The 23,888-nt window shown below is 45.4% G+C and overlaps 1 protein-coding gene across 4 annotated transcripts; it reads left to right on the top strand.

Annotated features, from left to right (window-relative positions):
- The first annotated feature begins 1,488 nt into the window (after positions 1–1,488).
- NTMT1 (N-terminal Xaa-Pro-Lys N-methyltransferase 1) lies at positions 1,489–22,260 on the top strand. Of its 4 annotated transcripts, none has more exons than XM_040324675.1 (4): positions 1,489–1,573; positions 11,448–11,620; positions 17,707–17,959; positions 21,020–22,260. In XM_040324675.1, the coding sequence occupies exons 2-4, from the start codon at positions 11,459–11,461 to the stop codon at positions 21,274–21,276; spliced, it is 672 nt and encodes a 223-aa protein (XP_040180609.1). In that variant the 5' UTR covers positions 1,489–1,573; positions 11,448–11,458; the 3' UTR covers positions 21,277–22,260. The 4 variants fall into 4 exon arrangements, with proteins under 4 accessions (XP_040180609.1, XP_040180612.1, XP_040180610.1 ...); XM_040324678.1 differs by having other exon boundaries at positions 1,515–1,577; XM_040324676.1 differs by lacking the exon at positions 1,489–1,573 and adding an exon at positions 4,131–4,224.
- The last annotated feature ends 1,628 nt before the right edge of the window (positions 22,261–23,888 follow it).

The following is a 23,888-nucleotide window of genomic DNA, read 5'->3' as shown; positions in this document are numbered from 1 at the left end:
GTGGGCTCCCTTATTAAAGGGGCTCCCAGATTCCGATAAGCCCCTCGCCCGCAGACCCCGAAAACCAACAATAAGGGTTGTCAGGAAGAGGCACTTGTCCCTATCAACATGGGTACAAGTGCTTTGGGTTGGGCCCGTCCGCCCCAAAGCAACAACCCCCCATGTTGAAGGCATGTGGCTTGGTATGGTCCAAGAGAGTGGGGGGGGGGCGCTCGCTCGTCTCTGCCTTTCCTGATCTGCTAAGCTACGTGCTCGGATAAGGGTCTGCCATTTTTTGGATGTGGGGTTTCCCCTTAAGATCCATACCAGACCAAAGGGTCTGGTATCGTCTTGTGGGGGAACCTCACGCAAAAAAAAAAATCCGCATTTTGGCGGGGTTCCCCTTCACGATTTTCAGCACACACGTCGGATCATCTTGATCTGACTTCTGGTACGTCTTCTATTCAAATCAGTGGGCTTCCATAGGAAACCATTGATTTTGAATTGAGCCAGAGAAACGCGGCTGAAAGCTAGTGCAGCTAGCGTTTTTAACACCGTTTTTTTCCTAGCGTAGGTATTAGTTTTACGTCCCGTTTTTAAAAATGTCTGTGTGTATGAGGCCTTAAAATCATTATTAGTGTGCACAAAAACAACATTATCTACTGAGTTGATATTATAATACATATATATTAATATATTTTATACGATTTAACAAATGGGGGTTATTTACCAAAGGAAAATCCACTTTGCACTACAAGTGCACTTGAAATTGCACTGAAAGTGTACTTACAAGTGCAGTCGCTGTAAATCTGTAAAAACACCACTTTACGGGCTTTTAACCATTTCTTTTGCCTCTAAACACCCCTCATATAGGCATTTACATGCAAAAAAAAAAAATTGGCACAAATAATTGCCAAATGCGTTCTACTATCGCAAATAAATTCATATTCTGGTCAAAATTCATTCACACGCAACTTCAGGCGCGTTTTCCTGGACTGGAGCAAAGTCATGTATGAATGAGGCCCAATCCTCTCAGGAAGTTGTGATTGTGAGGTAAAAATTGCCATGCTCTTCTATCTCAGTGAATGGAGCTCTAGCACTGCGCGCCCCCGTCTCCTTACATATTGCCCGGTATCCAACTGCGCGTGACCGGCGCCCTACACATAACTCAATGTCCCACTGCTTCACACAGCTCGACATGCTCGTCCCCGCTGCTTCACACATGCTCGTCCCCGCTGCTTCACACATGCTCGTCCCCGCTGCTTCACACATGCTCGTCCCCGCTGCTTCACACAGCTCTCCATGCCGCTGCGCGCCCCTGCACACATAACTCTCCGTTCCCCTGCGCGCCCCCTACCGCTCCACACATTACTTCCCCGCTGTCAGGCACTAGCCGGTCTCTTAGTGATTGGTCAGGCGCCATGCCATTCTAGTGCGAGCGCTCTGTTGGTTGGCTTATTGTTCTGTGGTGTCTCTAGAGTTGGTTGGCTGCCTGAGCTAGCCTGCGCCGTGATTGGTGGTAGGTCTGTCAGGCCGGAAGTGTGTGTTATCACATGCGCTCCAAGGAGCCGGTAGAAGCTGCGGGGTGGCATCGGTCAGTGAGTATGAGGCGGTGTGGGGATCGTGTGGTAGCGGATTGTAGCCTGCAGGAAGCGGGGTGATCGGTCCTCAGGTGTCACCTTGTGATTGGCTCTGGCAGATTCCTCTAATTCTCATGGAAGTGTCCGCTGACAGAGGCAGCCTTTCAGAGCCCAGGTGTTATAATGAGAGAGTCTGATGGTTGGTGCTCTGGGTGACACATATTTCTGGGTCAGATTGTATTATCTCCCCCTACAGGATAACCCCTGAACTGCAGGGCTGACTGTCCATAGTGTGGACCTTCCATGACTGACTGGGCACCACCAGCAGGTCATGTGATGTCTCATGTAATATGTCTCCTGAAACAACTACTGTCTACATTTCTGGTATCGGGTCTGCAGTCTCTGACCATCTCCTGTACCATGTCTGCAGTCTCTGACCATCTCCTGTACCATGTCTGCAGTCTCTGACCATCTCCTGTACCATGTCTGCAGTCTCTGACCATCTCTTGTACCATGTCTGCAGTCTCTGACCATCTCCTGTACCATGTCTGCAGTCTCTGACCATCCCTTGTACCGTGCCTGCAGTCTCTGACCATCCCTTGTACCGTGCCTGCAGTCTCTGACCATCCCTTGTACCGTGCCTGCAGTCTCTGACCATCTCCTGTACCGTGTCTGCAGTCTCTGACCATCTCCTGTACCATGTCTGCAGTCTCTGACCATCTCTTGTACCATGTCTGCAGTCTCTGACCATCTCTTGTACCATGTCTGCAGTCTCTGATAGGGTTGCCACCTCATCCCTTTAAAACAGAACACATATGAATTACACAGGTTCTGTGGCTGATTAAGGTGGTAATTGAACTCAAGTGGTGCCTTATCTAAATTAAATCAGCCTCAGAACCTGTGTAATTCATATGTGTTCTGTTTTAAAGGGATGAGGTGGCAACCCTAGTCTCTGACTATCTCCTGTACCACGTCTGCAGTCTCTGACCATCTCTTGTACCATGTCTGCAGTCTCTGACCATCTCTTGTACCATGTCTGCAGTCTCTGACCATCTCTTGTACCATGTCTGCAGTCTCTGACCGTCTCTTGTACCATGTCTGCAGTCTCTGACCGTCGCCTGTATCAGGTGTGCAGTCTCTCTGACCGTCGGGTCTGCAATCTCTGACCGTCGCCTGTATCAGGTGTGCAGTCTCTCTGACCGTCGGGTCTGCAGTCTCTGACCGTCGCCTGTGTCAGGTGTGCAGTCTCTGATTATATCTTTTTGTGTGTTGCTGTCCCTGACACTTCATATTCACTGAATTATATGTGTGGCCCCTTGGTGATGCCAGGGGGTGCACTTGAGGCTCCTCATAGCAGGAAAGTTGCCCATCAAGGCCTCAGAGTAGCCAGAGTGACCACGATCCTCCGTAGAGAAATCCCGGGCTGGAGTCAGGCTGACTATGACCCTCCTTAGTTGATCCTTGAAGGGCAGTCAGAGCTCAATCATCGGGGCACAGAGAGCCGCACACCACGAGTAACAAGCATGAGGCCTCATTCCTATGGCATGGACTACTACAGCAACCTCTTCCATGTGAGGGCCATGTCTACCCACATGGGGGTGTACGAGTGTGCCATGCATCCCTTCCTATTCATGTCAATTGGGGTGTGGCGGCCACATGGATACAGCCGCTGGTCCCAAGTTTGGCACCCATGTAGTTGTGGGTGCTGAACACAGACGGTTTGGGGAGGGGGGTGAGGGTTGAGCTGGCATTCAGAGGCTGATTCTGGTGTGACTCCAGAAGTCAGCTGTCATTCTTGGTCCAATGATCTGCGAGTGACGTTTAAAAAGGGGCGGGGATGCTTGTGACATCATTGCCCTAATATTTACATTTTAGGTCAGTGCCTGAGGTCAGTGCCTGAGTGATGTCATGAACATCCCCCACCCCTTTGTGACATCAGCTGGTTATTGGACCAAGAATGACAGCTGACCTCTGGGTTCACACCGGAACCCGCTTCTGAATGCCAGCTCATCGCTACTCCAGAGTGACAGCTGTCTGCATACAACCCCCACTACAAATCTATAGGTGCCCCTGTATTTATGTAAAGGTAAGGTGTGTGTGGAGACACTTGTACATCCTCTACAGGGGGCTGTATGTGGGCACCAGTCACCCCCACATACAGAGTAAGGCCTGGTTCCCATTGGTGACTCTTCTTATGGGAATGTTCTCTGGCTGCCATGTTGGATGAAGGGGATGCACACTCTCCTTCAACCTTCAATAAACATTCCAATGTACTGGAGTATATAGAACCATCTTTGGATGCCAGCGCTGCCCCTCCCGAGGGACCGGATCACTGGCATTCCTCTCCCTTTATCAGAGGGATACAACATGCTGTCATATCTCTGTTGCCAAGAGCGCTTGTTGTTGTTGTGACTTGATGCGGACTATAACCAGAACCAATAAGCACCTTATCTCTCCTGCCTCTACTTCTTCATGGCAGGACCACTTAAACGCCCCACTCCAGATAGAAGAGAAACGTCCTTTGCAGTGGCGGGCTCCTTCTATCTGTGTGACCGTCTCCTGTAACCTTGTCCCCAAGGCCGGCCTGGGGTCACACACTAATATCAAGTTCTGCATTGTACATGAGGGATCAGCCACAAGTCTGAGCGCCGGAGCCCGCAATAAGGTCCATATTCTACCTTTGTCCTCTTTTTACCCTTACACAGCATTTAACCCTTGCAGCTTAAGGGGGAGTATATATATATATATATTTTTTTTTTTTCAAGAATCCCAAAATTCAGCTTTAAGCCCCTGTTCCCCCCCGGTGCAACTTGTCGTGTTTTACAGGTCCAAATTGCAGGAGAAGTCGCACCCTTGCTTTGGAACTGTTCAAAACGGTGCAATGCCAACTTTGCGGTGATGTGTCGACTTGAAAAGAAGTTCCTGCACTATTTTTGGTTATTTTAAGTGCAACTTGCATAGATATCTGTGCATGAAGTCAGCCAGATAATAGATGGCAGCCAAGATGCATCTTAAGTCGCAGTGTTGAAATCATGCGATTTTATGTGAAGTCGCTCGGTTTCAAAGTCGGATTCACTGTGAACGGGGGGCTAAGCGTATTTGGTAGTTCTGCTTAAGCTGGGTATTCGCTAGTAGGATTTCCTTCATGTTACATTTTCTGATCATTAGTGCGATCAAATGGATGTTCGTTTTTGGCCGCAGCGATGAGTTTATTTGAAGGAGCAGGAGGGAAAAATGTTCTCAAATTAATTTCCCCCCTCTGTTTACAGGGCTCATTCACATTTCGGTGACCCTCGTTATGTGTTGTTGCACTGCAGTGTCATTTGTTGTGAATAGCAACTATTAATGATCTGACACAAACCCGTGACAACCCTCCATCCCTAATTGTAGTTGCAAACAAGGAAAGACTTTGGTCCTGTATATGAGGGAAGTCGCTAGAAAGATAAGATTATACAAATATGTAAAAATGAAAATTGTTTATTCTGAAATCAGAATCGGGTCATATCGTGATAGAATACATGCTGCAATAAAGTAATGATAGTCATGGAAGCAACTGACATAGATCGCATTGTAAATAGATAAATTCATAGTATACAGTTACACAATAACATTTGTACATAAAAACGCCCTGAATCTCGGCATATAAGCTCGAAGAGCCAGTGGCATTTACTATTGCTTTCCTCACATGAGAGGCACGTTTGCTCCAGTTCTCAGACATTTTACATCTTACTTCTGATGAGTGGATATATATTCCACAGAAAGTAGAGTTTTGTTTATATCAAGAACATCTGACCTTTTAATAATCCTATTTTCATGAAATTCCTCGTACTAATAATATTGTGTATTTACATATCATGTATGCTTTCCAGACAGTCTGATTTATATATTATCTGGTAAGTGAATACGTGATAAACGCTGACACCGCACCGGCCCTTAGGAGCTGTGGGCCTCGCCTAAAAACTCCTGCCCGCAGCTCCTCGGGACCGGCGCGGTGTCAAAAATAAATAAATACAAATATATTATTTTTTTAATCGCAGAATTTTTATTTGTTTGTTTGAGGAATCCGCCCAGCTCTAATATGTATATAATCAAGAAAGAGAGCGTTGCCTTGTGCTATACTAATACATCATATACACAGAATCAATCATCGTGAATTCATAAAAGATTGGTGACAATATAAATAATAAAGTCCATAAATTCAAATAAATAAGTTCATGTGCTTCAAAAACTTTGCTGTGCAACTTTGGTTAATCAAACGTGCGATATAAAGTGCTAAACATCAGTGCGATCCGTGCTCCCTTCTGTGTGCCCTCTCACTAACCAGAGATCCAGGACTCTTTTGCTGAAATGACTGTTTACAGGGTATAGAGACATAATAGTTAACTGATTCCTTTTAAAAAAAAAGATTAAAAATAGATAAAAATCAATCATATAATGTACCGGTAGTTCCTAGTTTTGTTTTTGCATGTTGTTTCCTGCCTCTCTGCTGTACAGAGCCACAGAGCCAATACAGGGCAGTGATGGTTTGGAAAACAAAACTGATTGGTGCTGAGGGGTTTAGACACACAGTAATCACACCTCCTTGATTAGTGACCACAGAGAGAAAGCTCCCAGTACTGTGGTTATCAGGAAACAGACAACCAGGAAGTGTGGAGATCAGAGAAGAATTACAGCAACTTGAGAGCAAAAACAAACAATGAGGACATAACAACAGCACTGCATTAAGGTAAAGGAAGCTATTAAGATAAAAAAAAAAAATTCCTTTACAAACCCTTTAAGTTGCTCTCGCTGAGCCATCGGAGATCCAGAATACACTTAGAAATAATGTAGGGACTGCTGGGCTCTGTGGTGCTGTGTTTCCAGTTATGATTATTGTTGTCCTCAACAGACCTCCGGAGATGGGTACAAATGGCAAGAAAGGCACTATAGCGTAATTCCGTTTGGTTTATTGTGTAAAAAACAAACCAAAAATTTCCATGTATTCTCTAACATAAAAAAAAAATGTTATAATCAGTATAAAATCAATGTAAACCAGAATCAGAAGTGGCCGTAGCTTGTGTTTCACCGGCCGGAAATGACGTCGCCACCTGTGATCCACTGACGCGTTTTGTCCCGCCCGCATAAGGTTTTCAAAGGATAAGGACTTTATTTATATTGTCACCAATCTTTTATGAATTCATTATGATTGATTCTGTGTATATGATGTATTAGTATAGCACAAGGTAGCGCTGTATATATTATTATCTATTATGTTTTTGTTCTGATTTCAGAATAAACTATTTTCATTTTTACATATTTTTATAATCTTATCTTTCTAGTGACTTCCCTCTTATAAAGTACCATAGCCTTTCCTTGTTGTGCGACGATTAAATGCATGTGTGCTACAACATACTACAGTATAATAGGGGGGAGATTCACTAAAACCGCTGCATGTAGAATCTGATGCAGCTGTGCATGGTAGCCAATTGGCTTCCAACTTCAGCTTGTTCAATTAAACTTTGACAATAAAACCTGGAAGCTGATTGGTTACTATGCAGAGCTGCACCAGATTCTGTGTGCACCAGTTTTAGTAAATCTCCCCTGTGGTGTCCTGTATAGTGTGCTGTGAGAAAAATACAGACAACGCCAATTTGTTTAAGTCATTTTATTTGTGTAACGAGCATCAACACAGGAAATGTGTATTGTATTGAAGTGTGAGGGGTAGAGGTCGACCGATATGGATTTTTCTCTGGCCGATGCCGATATTTGGAAATCAGGGCGGCCGATGGCCGATATGTGTTGCCGATATTTTAGGCCGATTTTTTGCGGCCGATATTTTAGGCCGATTTTTTTTTTTTTTTTTTTTTTTTTCCTCATCTCAAAAAACCTAGGGTGGAGAGGTGGGGAGGAGATAATTGTTTAGGGTGGAGTGCAGCCTGTCAGTGCCACATCAGTGCCACCTCATTAGTGCCCACCAGTGCAGCCTATCAGTGTCGATCAGTGCCACCTCATTGGTGTCTATTAGTGCCCACCAGTGCAGCCCATCAGTGCCACCTCATCAATGCCCATCATTGCCCACCAGTGCATCACCTCATCAGTGCCCACCAGTACAGCCCAATGTCCTATACTGCCCCTCATCACCAGCGGAGCGCTCCAGGCTCCGTTCCATCTCCTAGCCTAGCACAAGAAAGCTCTATTTGTCCCTGGCCCTGACGTGCTGCCCCGCCTCTGCCTACAATCCCCAGAATGCAGAGCGGGCCTGTAACAGCCAATCGGCGGCCGCCGCTGCCGATATCCTCCACTGTAAAAAGAACGTCCCCTGACGTGCTGCGCGCCCTGCCTCTGCCTACAAGCCCCAGAATGCAGCGAGGGCATTCTAGGGCTTGTAGGCAGAGGCAGGGCGCGCAGCACGTCAGGGGACGTTTTTTTTCCAAAGTGGAGGATGTTGGCAGCCGCCGATTGGCTGTTAAAGGCCCGCTGGTTGGCTGGCGCCTTCATGGAAAAAAAAAAAAGATAGCAGTGAGCGGGCCCCTCCTCCTCTGGGTGTAATCTCCAAAACGGCCAAATATCGGCCGATATATCGGTCGACCTCTAGTGAGGGGGGTATATACTGTATGTGCATCTACCACATTGAGGTTGATTTACTAAAGGCAAATATACTGTGCAGTTGCTCCACCAATTAGTAAATGAGGTAAAGCTTCACTTTGCAAAAAATACCCAATCACATGCAAGGAAGAAAAAAAAACTGCGTTTTTGCTTGCAGATTATTGGATGATGGAAATAAACAGGGCGTCCCCTCGGATCTAGAGCAATTGCACTTGTGCCAGTGCACAGTATATTTGCCTTTAGGTAAATCAACCTCCTAGTTTCTGAAGAACAGCTTTAGTGTGTTTATAGGGTGTCTTAGGACAGGGGTTGACAAATTTGCTTGGAATCTAGGAGCCAGGTAAAAGTTAGGAGCCAGAAAACGCGCCCCGTCCCGACGAGCTTGCGCGCAGAAAGCGAACACATACGTGACCAGCGCCCCCATATGTAAACGGTGTTCAAACCACACACGTGAGGTATCGCCGCGATTGGTAGAGCGAGAGCAATAATTCTAGCCCTAGACCTCCTCTGTAACTCAAAACATGCAACCTGTAGATTTTTTTTAAACGTCGCCTATGAAGATTTTAAAGGGTAAAAGTTTGTCTGCATTCCACGAGCGGACGCAATTTTGAAGCGTGACATGTTGGGTATGAATTTACTCGGCGTAACATTATCTTTCATAATATTAAAAAAAAAAATGGGGATAACTTTACTATTGTCTTATTTTTTAATTAAAAAAAGTGTAATTTGTTCACCAAAAAAGTGCGCTTGTAAGACCGCTGCGCAAATACGGCATGACAGAAAGTATTGCAACGTTTGCCATTTTATTCTCTAGGGTGTTAGGATAAAAAATATATATAATGTTTGGGGGTTCTAATTAGAGGGAAGAAGATGGCAGTGAAAATAGTGAAAAATGACATTAGAATTGCTGTTTAACTTGTAATGCTTAACTTGTAATACCAACGGCCACCACCAGATGGCACCAGCTCACATCTGGTGGTAATAACTTGTAATACCAACGGCTCACCACCAGATGGCCCCAGCTAAAAAAAAAAGCCCCCCCTCCCAAGCCAAGTCGCCAGGGCCCCATTTCTAGTCGCCATGGCGACCTGGCGCCCGGGATTTGTCGAGCCCTGTCTTAGGACATAATTTACTATAATCTAGTGCACTTTAATGTCTGCATGCAAGGGTTTTGGCATGATCATGTTGCATCCCAGTGTGCCACATGTAACCGCAGCAGGTATTTTTTACATACCAGAACAAGAATGCATTGCCAACCCACAGTGAAAATTGGCAACGCAGATATCACAGTCACTGTGGGAGTCCCACAACATATATTTTTGCAGCCAAGGAAAGTATTTCACAATTTCTGATACCTTTAGGACCAGTTCACACCACTTGCAGCCCAGTGTGTGTGTGTTTTTTTTTTTTTTTTTCCCCTCTGCATCAAAAACACATGGCTAGTAGGTTATATGGTTTTCAATGCCATAATTCACACCAGTTCCAGAAAAGAAAAAGTAACCATGCTGCATTTTTTTCTGCAACTGTACTGGAATGAGGTTAAACACACTGGAATGGGGGGGAATGCACTGAAACGCATTGAAAATGTGCCAAAAACATACATGCAAAAAAGCATCCAGACTGCGCTTCTATGTTGTGAACTGGCCCTAAATGTTTAAAAAAAATAAAATAAAATTGCTTCAGGAAGTATAAAGGAAAAGGACAGTGGAATATGAGATTTAAAGTGGAGTTCCAGGCTATTTTTAGTTTATTAAAAGTCAGCAGCTACAAAAAGTGTAGCTGCTGACTTTTAACAAACGGCCACTAACCTGTCCCATGGTCCAGCAATGCGGCCGCACAGAGGTCCGCTCCTCTTACCCCCCCCCCCCCCTCCTCTCCTCAGTGCCTCCATTGGAACTGTGGGCACCCAGCCGTGACAGCTTGTGGCTTCACGGCCGGGCACACACTGTGCATACGCGAGTCCCGCTGCGGTCTCTGAGTGGATAGGCAATCTTCTGGGACCTGTCATGTGTCCCAGGAGATCGCCTAGAGGGAAAGGAGGAGTTTAGGAGGAAGTGGGACAGGAAGTCCCTTTCAAAACAAAGAACCCACTCCCCCGCCCCCCAAAAAAAATATTTCCATGCCAAATGTGGCATGTAAGGGGGCGAGGAGTACTTAAAGCAGAAGTTCCATTACCTGGCCAAAAAAAAAAAAAAAAACTGTCTAAATGAACGAATTACGATCGATTTTTTTTGTATAGTTTATGGCCAGCATTAGGAAAATCTAAAGCAGGTTCCAAACATGCACATGGCTAGTCTGCACGGGAAAAAGCAGTTTGTATATCCATCCACTAAATATTAGAATGTTGGTAATACCGTGAGCCTCAATTTAGCATGTTTACCGAGTCAAGTGGATCTTCTAAATCGAAGTGCTAATATATATAACAAAAAAAATGAAAACACAAATCATTGACACAGGAGATGTGTAGGAACTAAAATAACTGCAGGGCAATCTTTTCCCTTTTTATTTTTATTAATATTATTATTTAAACTTTGCTGCTCTTTCTACCTGCTTTTTGTGTTTCCAGTGTCCTTTTTTTTTTTTTTCCCATTTGGCGTTGCACTGTGTTATTTTTGGATGTGTGACATGGAAGGTATGTGTCCATACTGCAGTGCAAGGGAATCACTATATTTAGTGAGCTTTGTAGTCCTCTATGACCATTTGCTGTTTTCACAGATGGGGCCCCCGTGTCGGCCTCCTCTCGCTTAGGTCACCCATCATCAGCCGTCTGTTCTAGGCTGACATGTACTCAGTTGCCTTCCCTCTGCCTAAGTGATTGTTGCTACGCCTGGCCTAATAATAACTTGGCACTGGGACTTCTTCCCCTCCCTGGCAGCATTGGGGTTAAAGCTCCTAAATAGTAAAAATAGCGGTTGTGTAGCAGGAGCAGCATCCTAGCAAAGCTGATGGCCTCCGTAATAAGCTGTCACAGTTAATTCTCTGCATTGCAGGAGTAGAATTTTGCGTGCGGTGAAATCTAACCCAGGGTAAAGATTGTTGGGCAAAGCGGCACACAGAGGTCGGTGAAAGACACTCGGTGCATTTATATGAGCCTTTGCCTGTCACCAATCAAACTTTTTACAGTTGACCAACGGAGCTTGTAAAGAAGTTGAGCGGCCACACAGGGGAAAGTGAGATGGGCAGAATTACAGCGTTGAGATTTTTCTAAAGACTGCTGGCCGGGTTGACGGAATTTGGTTGGAAAGGGAAGCTGCTGAGAACATCAACTTCAAATTTTGGATTTTTTTTCCTTTTGTGTTTTAGCTGTTTCCACAATGTCGAATGAGCTGGTGGAAGACGAGACTCGGTTCTACTGTAACGCACAGACGTACTGGAAGAATGTTCCACCCACAGTGGATGGGATGCTGGGAGGCTATGGACACATATCCAGCATCGACATCAGCAGCTCCAAAAAATTTCTACAGAGGTTCCTTCGAGTGAGTAGACAAGTATATACAGTGCTTACTGTCACCCTTTGTACTATAAGTAGTCCTCTTAGGTATGTGACGCTAGTAAATCCTGAAATACGGAATAGAATGAATGGAGATCATGTGAATAATAACACTGACTGTTGTGGCCACATTAACAGTTTTCAGTAACGGATGGATAAAACGGTGTGCGTGGAATTGTGTATTGACAATTAACTGTCTTATGCGGCATTAGTGGTTTTTAAGTCCTAGCAATATTATTATTTAAAAAAAAAAAATTTTTTGGGCTCAATCATTTTATTGATGATATAAGCGGTACAAGCAAATGCAGGAAAAAGAATAAGCACAAAGGTTCCCTCTTAGGGCAGGTATCCACATACAGCACAGTATATACAGAGAATGTTGGATAATTTTGACATCAACAGGTTATTTTCAATACCAAGCTAACCATGGTTTCCAAGCTTTTTCAAAGGAATTCAGTGAACCCATTCTCCGAGCTAGTAGTTTTTTCAAAGAAGTAATAAGATTGGGTAGTGACTAGAACCTCGGCCAGATTGGGCACCAGCTTCCCTTTCCAGCATCTCACGATGGTGAGTTTGGATGCAAGAAATTATCTTGTGACGATCTGGGGGGAGATTATTAATGCCTGGGTTTAGTATCTCCAAGGCGGTTTTGGAGAAGTAAGGATCTCTGAGACACTGGAGAGGAGCTGGAACACACTCCTCCAAAAGCTATGGAGGTCCAGAATATATGGAATAGGTTACCAACTTGACCACAACCCTGCCAGCATGAGCAGGAGCCGCAATATTATCTTTTGACAATTTAGTCAACGCTAATGGTATGGATCTTAAGGGGAATCCCCCCACACCAAAAAAACGGCATGGGGGTTCCCCCCAGGATCCATACCAGACCCTTATCTGAGCACGTAGCCCAGTAGGTCAGGAAAGGGGGCGAGCAAGCGCCCCCCTCCTAGACCATACCAGGCCACATGCCCTCAACATGGGGGGGTTGCTGCTTTGGGGCAGGGGGGCACTGCACCCCCCATCCCAAAGCACCTTGTCCCCATGTTGATGAGGACAAGGGCCTCTTCCCGACAACCCTGGCCATTGGCTGTCGGAGTCTGTGTGCCGGGGGCTTATCGGAATCTGGGAGACCCCTTTAATAAGGGGGGCCCCAGATGCCGGCCCCCGACCCTATGTGAATGAGTATGGGGTACATCGTACCCCTACCGAATCACCTGGGGAAAAAGTGTCAATAAAAAAAAAAAAAACACTACACAGGTTTTTTAAAATGTAATTTATTAGGCAGCTCCGGGGTCTTCTTCCGACTTCGGGGGTCATCTTCCTACTTCTCCGCTCTCTCCGGCCTGGCTGCATGCTGATGTGTGTGGATCCTGGGGGAACCCCCACGCCGTTTAATTTTTTTTATTTTTTTAGATGTGGGGGATTCTCCTTAAGATCCCTACCAGACCGAAGGATCTGGTATCATCCGGGGGGGAACCCCGCGCACATTTTTTTTTTTTAACATTTTCGCGGGGTTCCCCTACGAGTTTCTCCGCACACGAGTCGCCCTGATCTGACTTCTGGTGCGACCTCTATTCAAATCAATGGGCTCCCATAGGGAACCATTGATTTTTTGAATAGAGAAAGAAAAACGTGCATTGAATTCCATGCACAACGCAGAAAAAATCGCGTTTTTAAAAACGCCACTTTTTTTCCTGGCGTCTGTACTAGCTTTATAGCCCGTTTTTAAAAACTCCCGTGGGCATGAGGCCTAAAGCCTCGTACACACGCTCGTTTTTCACGGCAAGAAAACTGCTGGCAGAGCTTTTTGCCGAGAAAACCCTTTGTGTATATTGTTTCTTGTGAGAAAACTGTCATGAATCTTGACGAGAAAAAAAGAGAACCTGCTCTCTATTTTCTCGTCGGGAGTTTGTTTTCTCGTCGCACTGGTTTACGAAGAGGAAAACGTTTGTGTGTATGCTTTTTCGAGTCTTAAAAACCATTGTATGGTCAGAATCAAGTATGAGACGGGAGCGCACCTTAGGTAAAACTAGCGTTCGTAATGGAGATGGCACATTCGTCACGCTGTAACAGATTGAAAAGCACGAAGACTGAAAAGCACGAATCGTCTCTCACCAAACTTTTACTAACACGCGATAACATGAGGTTAGCAAAAGCAGCCCAACTTCCCCTTGTTATAGTGCTGTTGGTACGTCACTGCGTTTAAGAACGACAAGATTTTGGCTTGACAGTATGTATGGAAAGCTAGACAAGAATCCCGTCAAGCTTGACAAGAATCGTGTCGAGAAAATGTTTTTTTTACGACGGGATTCTCGGCAGTGTGTATAAGGCTTTAGAGTTATTTATGTCCTGCTCCACACACAATAAATGTTTTAACGTTGGCTTGACTTGCCCTTCAATAAACCCTAATCGAAGGTCTTTCTCCATTAAATGAAAGCAGGCCCAGTATTGCCTTCCTGGTGTTGAGCCCCAGGAATGTGTAATATGCTTCTATGTTTAATAAAATGTAGTAATATTCAGAACTATATTGGAGGTTTCATATGCTGCATTAGTCAGAGGAGACTATATAGTGATTGGAATCATTTCTCCTCCTGCCTGACGTGGCCTCCTGCTGGATCTTAAAATAAAACAGCCTGGTGCCAAGCCTGAGTTTTTATTCTGCTGAATGTGAATCCCGGGTGTAAAAACATAATGGGTTCTCTTTGCCAGCACATGCAGAATCAATTATCCAATGTCATTCCCAGATATGGGAACATTCTATACTATTCTGAGCTGAAAAATAATGTTTTGCATGTGAGAATTTCCTACTTGTGTTTCTATAAATTCCATGCAGTTCACATATTGCTTGGTTCCATTTAAGTGTATGTCAGGGGAAAAAAATCAAGTACTTCTCTGCAATGCAATACAGGCAGGAACAGTGATGTATCCCTTTAAAAACGCTGCAAATACAGAAAAATAACAGTTGATCTGCAGGAAATCCAGTTGTCTCATGATTTCCTGTTTGGGCTGACAACATGTTGCCTTTACTAAACTGGAATCCCAACCAGCCCAGGTCTACAGACCTCTCCCTATCACCCACCCCTCCTCCCCTCCCTGACCTTCTCCAGTCATACATTGATTAAATAACCAGCAACAAATGCTGCTGCCATGACTCAAAAGAGCCTGCCCACACACTGTGTGTAAAGAAATGGCTTTTGGGAGACGTAGTTCTGGGGGTGTGCCTACGTAGAGTTAAAACTACTTCTTTTGAGTTATCCTCACAAGAATATTACAAGTCTGGTGAGGGAGCTGCTTCTCTTTAACAGGCTTTGAAAGAGCACATTTCTGCTTTTGTCCCTGGTGAACCAGCAAAATTTTGCTCCATTGGTGGCTCTGCCAGCCTTCTCCTGACTGACATCTCTTGATTGAGCTGTTTAGAAAGTGGTCGGCCAAATATCGGTTGCATCTGATCAGCTTCTGTTTGGGTATTTTGTCAGCTGACAGCAGCAACTGTCATACAATAACCCAGCAGGGACATTGTAGCCAAAAAAAAAAAAAAAGCGATCAGTGTGACAGACTTTATCCAATTCTGCCTTGAATGTCCAAATCTGACCAGTGATATCACAAGGAGAGAGAGAGGAAGTTTTTCATTACAAGCATCAGGAAGTACACTGCCAGCGACCCTGTGAGAGATTCTGTGAAATGTGGATTAAAGTAAAATAGAGGGCTGCAATGGAGGCAGGAGGGGGGAGGTAGTTCTAGAACGGGGAATATAACTCGGTCATATAAAGGGGCCCATTTTGCACATTCTTTGTATATAGGAGAAGACCGCCAATTGATTTGTGGTAGAGGGAGGAGTCCAGTTAATTGTTGCTTTAAAACAGGGATTTCAAAGTACCGGCCCGCGGGCCATTTACGGCCCGCGGACCGGTAATAAATGGCCCGCAGGCAGGGCGGGTGCTGTGGAAGTGTAGATCGAGGTGCATGAAGATTAGCGCAGGAAGCGTCTGTCAGAGGTTCACTTCTCTCTCATGTCACGCTGCTACTCCCCGGCGGCCCCTCCTCTCTTCTCGTCCATCCCCATTTGCTTGTGACATCATCTGGGATGGACGAGAAGAGAGGAGGGGCCGCCGGGGAGTAGCAGCGTGACATGAGAGAGAAGTGAACCTCTGACAGACGCTTCCTGCACTGCTCTGCATCTGAAGAAAACAACAAGTAAACGCTGACCTTTTCCCTAATTGTGCCCTGATGCGCCCTGATGTGCCCTGATGTGCTCTCATGCGCCCTGATGTGCTCTCATGCGCCCTGATGTGCTCTCATGCGCCCTGATGTGCTCTGATGCGCCCCATGTACCCTGATGCGCCCCATGTACCCTGATGCGCCTCATGTACCCTGATGCGCCTCATGTACCCTGATGTGCTGGGCTATGTACATCAGGGTACCCTGTGCCCTATACCCTGATGTGCCCTGTACTGATGTGCTGTGCCCTGGTGTGCTCTCATGTGCCCTGATTGTGCTCTGATTGTGGCCCATGTACCCTGATGTGTGCCATGTACCCTGATTTGCTGGGCTTTGTACCCTGATGTGCTGTTTCATGTGCCCTGTACCCTGATGTGTCATGTCCTGTACCCTGATGTGCCATGTGCCTTGTCCTGATATGTCCTGTCCTAATGTGCCGTGCCCTGTACCCTGATGTGGCCTGTTGTGCTGTACCCCTATGTGCTATGCTCTGATGTGCCCTGTACCCTGTTGTGCTCTGATGTGCTGTACCCTGTTGTGCTCTGATGTGCTGTACCCTGTTGTGCTCTGATGTGCTGTACCCTGTTGTGCTCTGATGTGCTGTGCCCTGTACCCTGATGTGCTATGTGCCCTGATGTGCTATGTGCCCTGATGTGCTATGTGCCCTGATGTGCTATGTGCCCTGTACCCTGATGTGCTGTGCCCTGTACCCTGATGTACTGTGCCATGTGCCCTGATGTGCTGTGCCATGTGCCCTGATGTGCTGTGCCCTGATGTGCTGGGCTCTGAGCCTTGATGTGCTGTGCCATGATGGTGAGTGGTTAGTGTGTAGTGCAGTGGTCTGTCGGCAATGGTCCGTGTGTAGTGGTCCGGGTTAATAATGCTGACACCAATACTAGGGGTTAATAATGCGTCTGCTGACACAGAGCTGGGGTTAATAATACGTTCGCTGACACCAGTACTGTTTTTGAAGTTTGAAAGTTTGCATGTGGCCCCCCATGGCATATGAAAACTTGTTTTGCGGCCCTCAGTTAATTTGAGTTTGAGACTCCTGCTTTAAAACAATGCAAAAGCGCCAAAACGTTCCCTGAACTCCAGGAAAACGGCTACACAGATGAAAGATATTTTACCTGCCCTAAGTTTTTGTATTTCTGTCATATAGTTCTGCCATTTTAGATGTAGAAAAGATACAATGGTGTCCCCTAGCGATCCCTAGTGTTATTGGACTCTAAGGCCGCGTACACACGGTCGCACAAAACCGATGAGAATGGTCCGACGGGCCATTTCCATCGGTTCACCGCTGAAGTGGCCTGATGGTCTGATGTGCGTACACACCATCGTTCCAAAAAACGATCGGATCAGAACGCTGTGATGTCAAACACACAACGTGCTGAATAAAACAAATTTCAATGCTTACAAGCATGCGTCGACTTGATTCTGAGCATGCGCAGTTTTTGAACCGATGCTTTTCTGTACTAACCATCGGTTTGGACCGATCAGGCAGTAGGCCATCGGGTCGATTTTAAAGCATGTTTTAAAATTTTAGACCGAAGGACAACAGACCGATGGGCTATACACACGGTCGGTTTGGACCGATGAAACTGAACCTCGGTCCATTCTCATCGGTTTTGTCCGACCATGTGTACGCGGCCTAAAGGAGCAGCCAGAGACTGATTAAGTCATCTGTCTGCTCCCACTTTTGCTTGTTTCTTAGTAGCACACTTGCCATCAATTCATCTGATTGGCTCCCAGTCATACTCATTGCTCTCCCAGTCTGAGTGTGGGTGTATTTCCTTACATCATGCAATTAAATTTTTTGGCCTATGTGTTTTCTCAAACTTCTTTCTCTCGCAGGAAGGTTCCCATAAGGTAGACTCCTCGTATGCCCTGGACTGTGGGGCTGGCATAGGTCGCATCACCAAACGTCTCTTGCTGCCACTATTTAAGAAGGTGGATATGGTTGATGTGACAGATGAATTCCTGAGCAAGGCGAAGAGCTATCTCGGGGAAGATGGGAAGAGAATTGGCAACTTCTACTGCTCCGGCCTGCAGGAGTTTGCTCCAGAGCCAAACCGCTATGACGTCATTTGGATACAGTGGGTAATAGGTGAGGAGACTATGTGGTGTTATTGGGTCTCGTGCATTAAAACTGGTGCAAAGAAGAAGTGCTTATCAAGGGCAGCCAATCGGGTGACAAACATGAAAACTGACTGGTGGCCCAGATTGTGTAAAGTGGGCCTTTATTTATATCATGTCTTCCATGTTCTTCCTTTGAGGGTTTATTAGAGTCCTCCAATTGTTGAAGAGCATACAGCATCTGTCGGCTGCAGGGAATGTGCAACCTCCATGTGATGGAGAGCGGTTAAATCTTACCAGGTTTTACCAAACTTTTAACATTCTCCAGCTCTCAGTACAGCCAGGCAGCCTGTCGGTAGCCGCACTTCTTATTGCAGGGTGACAACGCTAGAACACTTCCTCACAATGTTGTCAGCCTACCATGTGGCTTCCTCAGTTGACCATTGTGGTGCCTATCAAATAGACCTAATAAGAAGCCCCAATATCCAACAATGGATGTGGCAGTTTGCCCTCTGCACCTCAGACAATCAGAGGAAGCTTTTTATTTATTGAAACAGGTACAGGCAGTAATGTAGATGCAGTACAATATACTATCTGTAGAAGGTAAGTGTCCCATAGTGCTGCCAGAACACTACTTGCTGTACGTAGTACAAACTACTACAGTGAATTGCAGCCCAAGCAGCAGCCAGTACGTCGTGGCTTTCATTTTTTGTTCCAAGCTGGGTCACACCAATTATTAACCACTTCGCGCAAATCGCCGTAGCTGTACGTCGGTACTTTGATGCTAAATGCCGTTATGGCAGCAGCTATCTGCCATAACCCCGGTATTTTCAGCAATGGTGTGTGTTTCTTTTTCAGATAATAGTGGTCTCGGCAGTGAATTCGCTGCAAGATCACTTTTATCGGAGATGGGAGAAGGTCACCTCACGCCGTGCTCCGGTAGCGGCGAAGACGATCGCGTCTGCTCCCCCTCACTGCCTGGATGCCGAGTGAGGAAAATATGGCCCCCCACTTGGCTCCATAGCATTGTAAGGCAGAAGCAAGGTCGATGACATTTTATTTTTAATTGTATTTGTTTCTTTATTATTGCATTATAGTGTAAATGTTAGATCTGAGATCTTTTTGACCCCAGATCTCTCATCTTAAGAGGTCCTGTCATGTTTATTTTCTATTAGAAGGTATGTTTACATTCCTTGTAATAGGAATACAAGTGATCAAAGCATTTAAAAAAAAAAAAAAGGACAGTGTAAAAATAATAAATAAAAAAGTAAAATAAGAAAAAAAAATCTTTAAAGCGTCCCGTCACGCCAAGCTTGTGCGCAGAAGTGAACGCATACCTAAATCACGCCTGCATATGAAAACTGTGTTCAAATCGCACGTGAGGTCTTAAGTGGTTGGAGGCCAAGAAACCTGGAATTCTGTCTAAAAAGAGAGTTATGCCCTGTACACACGGGTTCATCCGACGAAAACGGGCCGATGGATTTTTTCATCAGATATCCGATGAAGCTGACTTTCATCAGTCGTGCCTACACACCATCAGCTAAAAATCCGATCGTGTCAGAACGCGGTGACGTAAAACACGACGTGCTGAGAAAAATGAAGTTCAATGCTTCCGAGCATGCGTCGACTTGATTCTGATCATGTGTGGATTTTTGACTGATGGATTTCCCCACAGACGATCGTTTTTTTTTCTATCGTTTTTTTAACGTTTTCATCGTGTGTACAGGGCATTAGTCCATTCAAAACTTGATGTCTCTCTAATGCTGGCTGTGCACAGCAGGTTGTTGTGTTCTTTTTTTTTTTTTTCTTTTCATTCAGCCAACGGGTAAGTGAAAAAAGACCAACAGATTCCCCCATCCACACAAGCGAGATGGATGGGGGAACCTCCACCCCCTTCTCCCCAGGAAATTGCATTCTGACAACAGTTTGTACAATTTGGCTGCAGCTGCTAAACGTAAAAGTTTTCAAAGGATGGCCTTCTGTCAAACAGGGACGGCTACACACTAATAGAAATGAAGTCGGCCCCTTCTTGACCGCCCCCAAATTTCAATCCATCGACAAAGTGGTTGTGCAATTTCACTGCAGAATAAAGTGTTGTCTCCCTTTTTTAAGGAAATTGAAATCAAAAGCGCTACTGACAGGATCATCAGGTTCAAAATATTGTTGGGATATCAGAAAAATCAAATCTGCCGTATTAGGGTTCCTTTACACTTGCTTCAACTTTGACACACAATAAAGTGCCTTCCACTTCAACAATCCCTTTTTATTTTTTATGTGTTTTTAATGCTTTAGTGATTTTTCCCAAATAGCCCTGTGTGTTGTTTTTTTTTTTTCGTTTTAAAGCGGATCTCCACTCTAAAGTGGAGTCCCGCTGATCGGCACCCTCCCCCCCTCCGGTGTCACATTTGACACCTTTCAGGGGGGAGGGGGGTGCAGATACCTGTCTACAGACAGGTATCTGCACCCACTTCCGGCCCTACGATACGGGCAAAGGACAGGTTTTTTCTCCGCTTCCCGTCGCCCCCCCCGTTGTATGCTGGGAACACTCGGCTCCCAGCACACAGCGGGAGCCAATCGGCGGGCGCAGCGCGACTCGCGCATGCGCCGTAGGGAACCGGGCAGTGAAGCCGGAGCGCTTCACTTCCTGGTTCCCTCACCGTGGATGGAGGGGGGAGCAGCAGGGTGACGAGCGATCGGCTCGTCATCTGCTGCGATCACCGCTGGACTCCAGGACAGGTAAGTGTCCTTATATTAAAAGTCAGCAGCTGCAGTATTTGTAGCTGCTTGCTTTTAATATAGTTTTTTAGTGGCACATCCGCTTTAAAGTCTCAGTACAACCCCTGCTTTAGTTTTTTTCCCACTCATCAGATCCCCTGCTCAGTAGTAACCTCGTTCAGCAGATCCCCAACCCCCCCCCCCCCCGCTCTGTAGTAACCTCGTTCAAAACAATGCATTCCGAAGCCACATATTGAAGCAAGTGTAAACGAGCCTTTAATTTCGGTCTTGATTGTCATTTGTGTTTTTGCCAACAGGTCCTGTTTAACTATCATTGTTTTGGTGCAGACTTTTAACGCTTATTGTCTTGGTGCAGGACATTTGACAGACAGCCACCTTGTGGAGTTTTTAAAGCGCTGCAAAACCGGCCTACGACCCAATGGCATCATTGTCATCAAGGACAACATGGCTACAGAAGGCGTCATTATGGATGATGTGGACAGCAGCATCTGCAGAGAAGTAGACATGGTATGTAGACTCATCAGACAGGCCGGCCTCTCTGTTCTGGCCCAAGAAAGACAGGAGAACTTTCCTGATGAAATCTATCATGTCTTCTCCTTTGCCATGAGATAAAAGAAACGGCATGGTTTGCTTGTCAAGTCGTAACCACGACCTATCCACTGTAGACTGCTTTGCCAAGAAAAGCTTGTTTTTAAGCATGCCAAGTTTTATAAACTGGAATAGGAGAAGAAGGAAGCTTGCAGAGTGTGCCATCTTGCTGATGAGAAAGAAGCCTATGATGTCATTGGGAGATGGTGACCGCGGGAGAGACACAAGCCGCAGTGAGGTCACAGGATAGCTCATTGATGTCTGACAGCCGTATATCAGATATTATGGACAGAAGAAAAGATCAATTTGCCAAAACACACAAAAGAAAAATAAATGTTTTTTCAAACCGGCTGCTGACGTCGCCAAGTACTGGTATTTTGATTAGAATTGAAAAAATAAGTTCCATTTTAGAGACAATTCGATTGGAACTGCAGAAAAATCTTTTTTTTTGTGTGTGTGTGTGTGTTTATTTCTTTTTTTAAGCCTTAGGTGGCATAGGGAAGGGTTTGATCCTCTGTTAGATTTTTATTGGGGAGTATTTTCCACCCTTTTTGACCATAAAGGAGGCAATATAATCACAAGAGGTTCTAACCCTTCACAGTCCTATTATAAAACAATGCTTTTATATGCCGCTCTGTTCCTCTTGGTTTCTGACCCAGCATCAGACAGGGCATGAGGGAAGCTGTCAATGGTGGTACAGACTTCCCTTGTTTATGCAGTCCGAAACAAGATTCGTCTAGAGTTCCACCTTAAAGAATTTCAGAATATCCTGTTTACTCGAGGCTGCTTTTTTGTTTTTGGTTGAATGTGAAAATAATGTTCCACAAAGTGTGTACAAAAAACAAAATTAAGCCTTCCTGTAACAATATCGTAGAAGCTATTGTACCTAATGCCGTTTTCCAGCAATAGAGCCACCTACCTCAGAACCAGTTGCTTATTTACAAAGACTGCAATGCAGTAGCCAATAGCGCTAAAAGCTCATGTGGGACAATAAATGAGGGAAATGTACCCAACCAAGGTGAGGACAACCTTTTATGCACGCTTCGAAATAAACATCTGGGCACAAAAACTTTAATTTCAATAACCATAATGGTTATAAATCTGCTTTGTTTGAAACAAATGCCTTTGCAAAAACAAATTATTACTTTGTAAGAGTAGTAGTGATGTCATTACTGTGATATCATACATAAAGGGTCCAATAGCCCCCACCTGCTACAGGCTGCCTTTAGATAACCAGAGGAGGGGGTGGAGACAAGACAGTCACCCTGCACAAGAAAAGAGTAGCAGAGAGAGGTCTCCTTTACAGGAAGCTCCTACACAGAGGTAAAGTCTCACAGTGAATCGATACACAGATCTAGAAGAAATACACAAAGCACACACATTCTTCTGTATTTGGGAAATTGTTTAGCTTGGATTTTAGTTTAAAAAAAGACAATTGTTTGCTGTCTGTGCCCCCATTGGAGAGACTTCTCCTTTGCCTGCACTGGTGATCACAGATTTGCTATTACCTGCTGGGAACTGACCCCGCCCTCAACCAGTGAAGTCTCATGTAAACCTGTTACAGCTCTAGCATTGTAATGTATTTTCAATATTTTTTAAAATTTTTGTTAAAATATAAAAATTAACCTGCCATGAATACCCCTGTTCAGTACTTCCTGGTATAAGGTGATGACGCTTTGCGCCATATCTCCTGCATTGTCACCCTGTTTCTAGTAAAGGCTAAAAGTGGCTGTTTTAATATACGTTATGCCGCCATGGTCCCCTTTTGTCACCATTAGGATACCCACCCTAAGAAATGCCATACAGTCATCACAGAAGTACATGTAAAGAAAGAGGCTGAAGGAGATTGGCAGCAATGAGATGTAACAAAGGAGTTTGTTTTCCATATTAAAATCATGGTGATTATTATAAACTACAGAGTGTTACCAAATTAAAGTGGTTCTAAAGGCAGTAGGTTTTTTACCTTAATGCATTCTATGCATTAAGATAAAAAAAAACCTGTCTGTGTGCAGCGCTTCCCCCAGCCACTCCATATACTTACACTGAGCCCCATCTCGATCCAGCATGAGAGCCTCAGCTATCCGGGGACTCTCCCTCATTGGCTGAGACGTAAGCAGGTGTTATTGGCTCCGGCTGCTGTCAAAGTCAGTGAGCCAATGAGAAAAGCGTGGGGGTGGGGCTGAGCTATGTCTCCCTGTCTGAATGAACAGACAGAACAGCGGCTCAGGAGTCCCCCCTAGTAAGCACTTGGCTGTTTATTTGTCTCTGGCCAATTAAATTAAAGCAGAGTTCCACCCAGAAATGGAACCTCCACATATCAAATTCCTCCCCTCCGAGGCCACACTTGGCACCTTTTGAATCCAGGTATCTGCTCCCACTTCCAGGGAAAGATTGGCAAACTACCCAACCTCCAGCCCCTTCCTCCTCTTTTCCCCCCCTGCTGCCTTTTGGGAGACACACAGGTCCCAGAAGACCGCAGGGACAATTCAGAAGACGCAGCACGGCTCGCGTAAGGTGCAGTAGGAAACGGGCTGTGAAGCTGCAAGGCTTCACTTCCTGTTTCCCTTAGTAAGGATGGTTGTACCCAGAGCCAAGGGACGGTTCGACTTTGGGTGCCAACATCGCAGGCTCCCTGG

Source organism: Rana temporaria, chromosome 9 (genome assembly GCF_905171775.1).
Source record: "Rana temporaria chromosome 9, aRanTem1.1, whole genome shotgun sequence".
In the NCBI taxonomy this organism is placed as follows: domain Eukaryota; kingdom Metazoa; phylum Chordata; class Amphibia; order Anura; family Ranidae; genus Rana; species Rana temporaria.
This window is presented reverse-complemented; position numbering and strand designations above follow the sequence as displayed.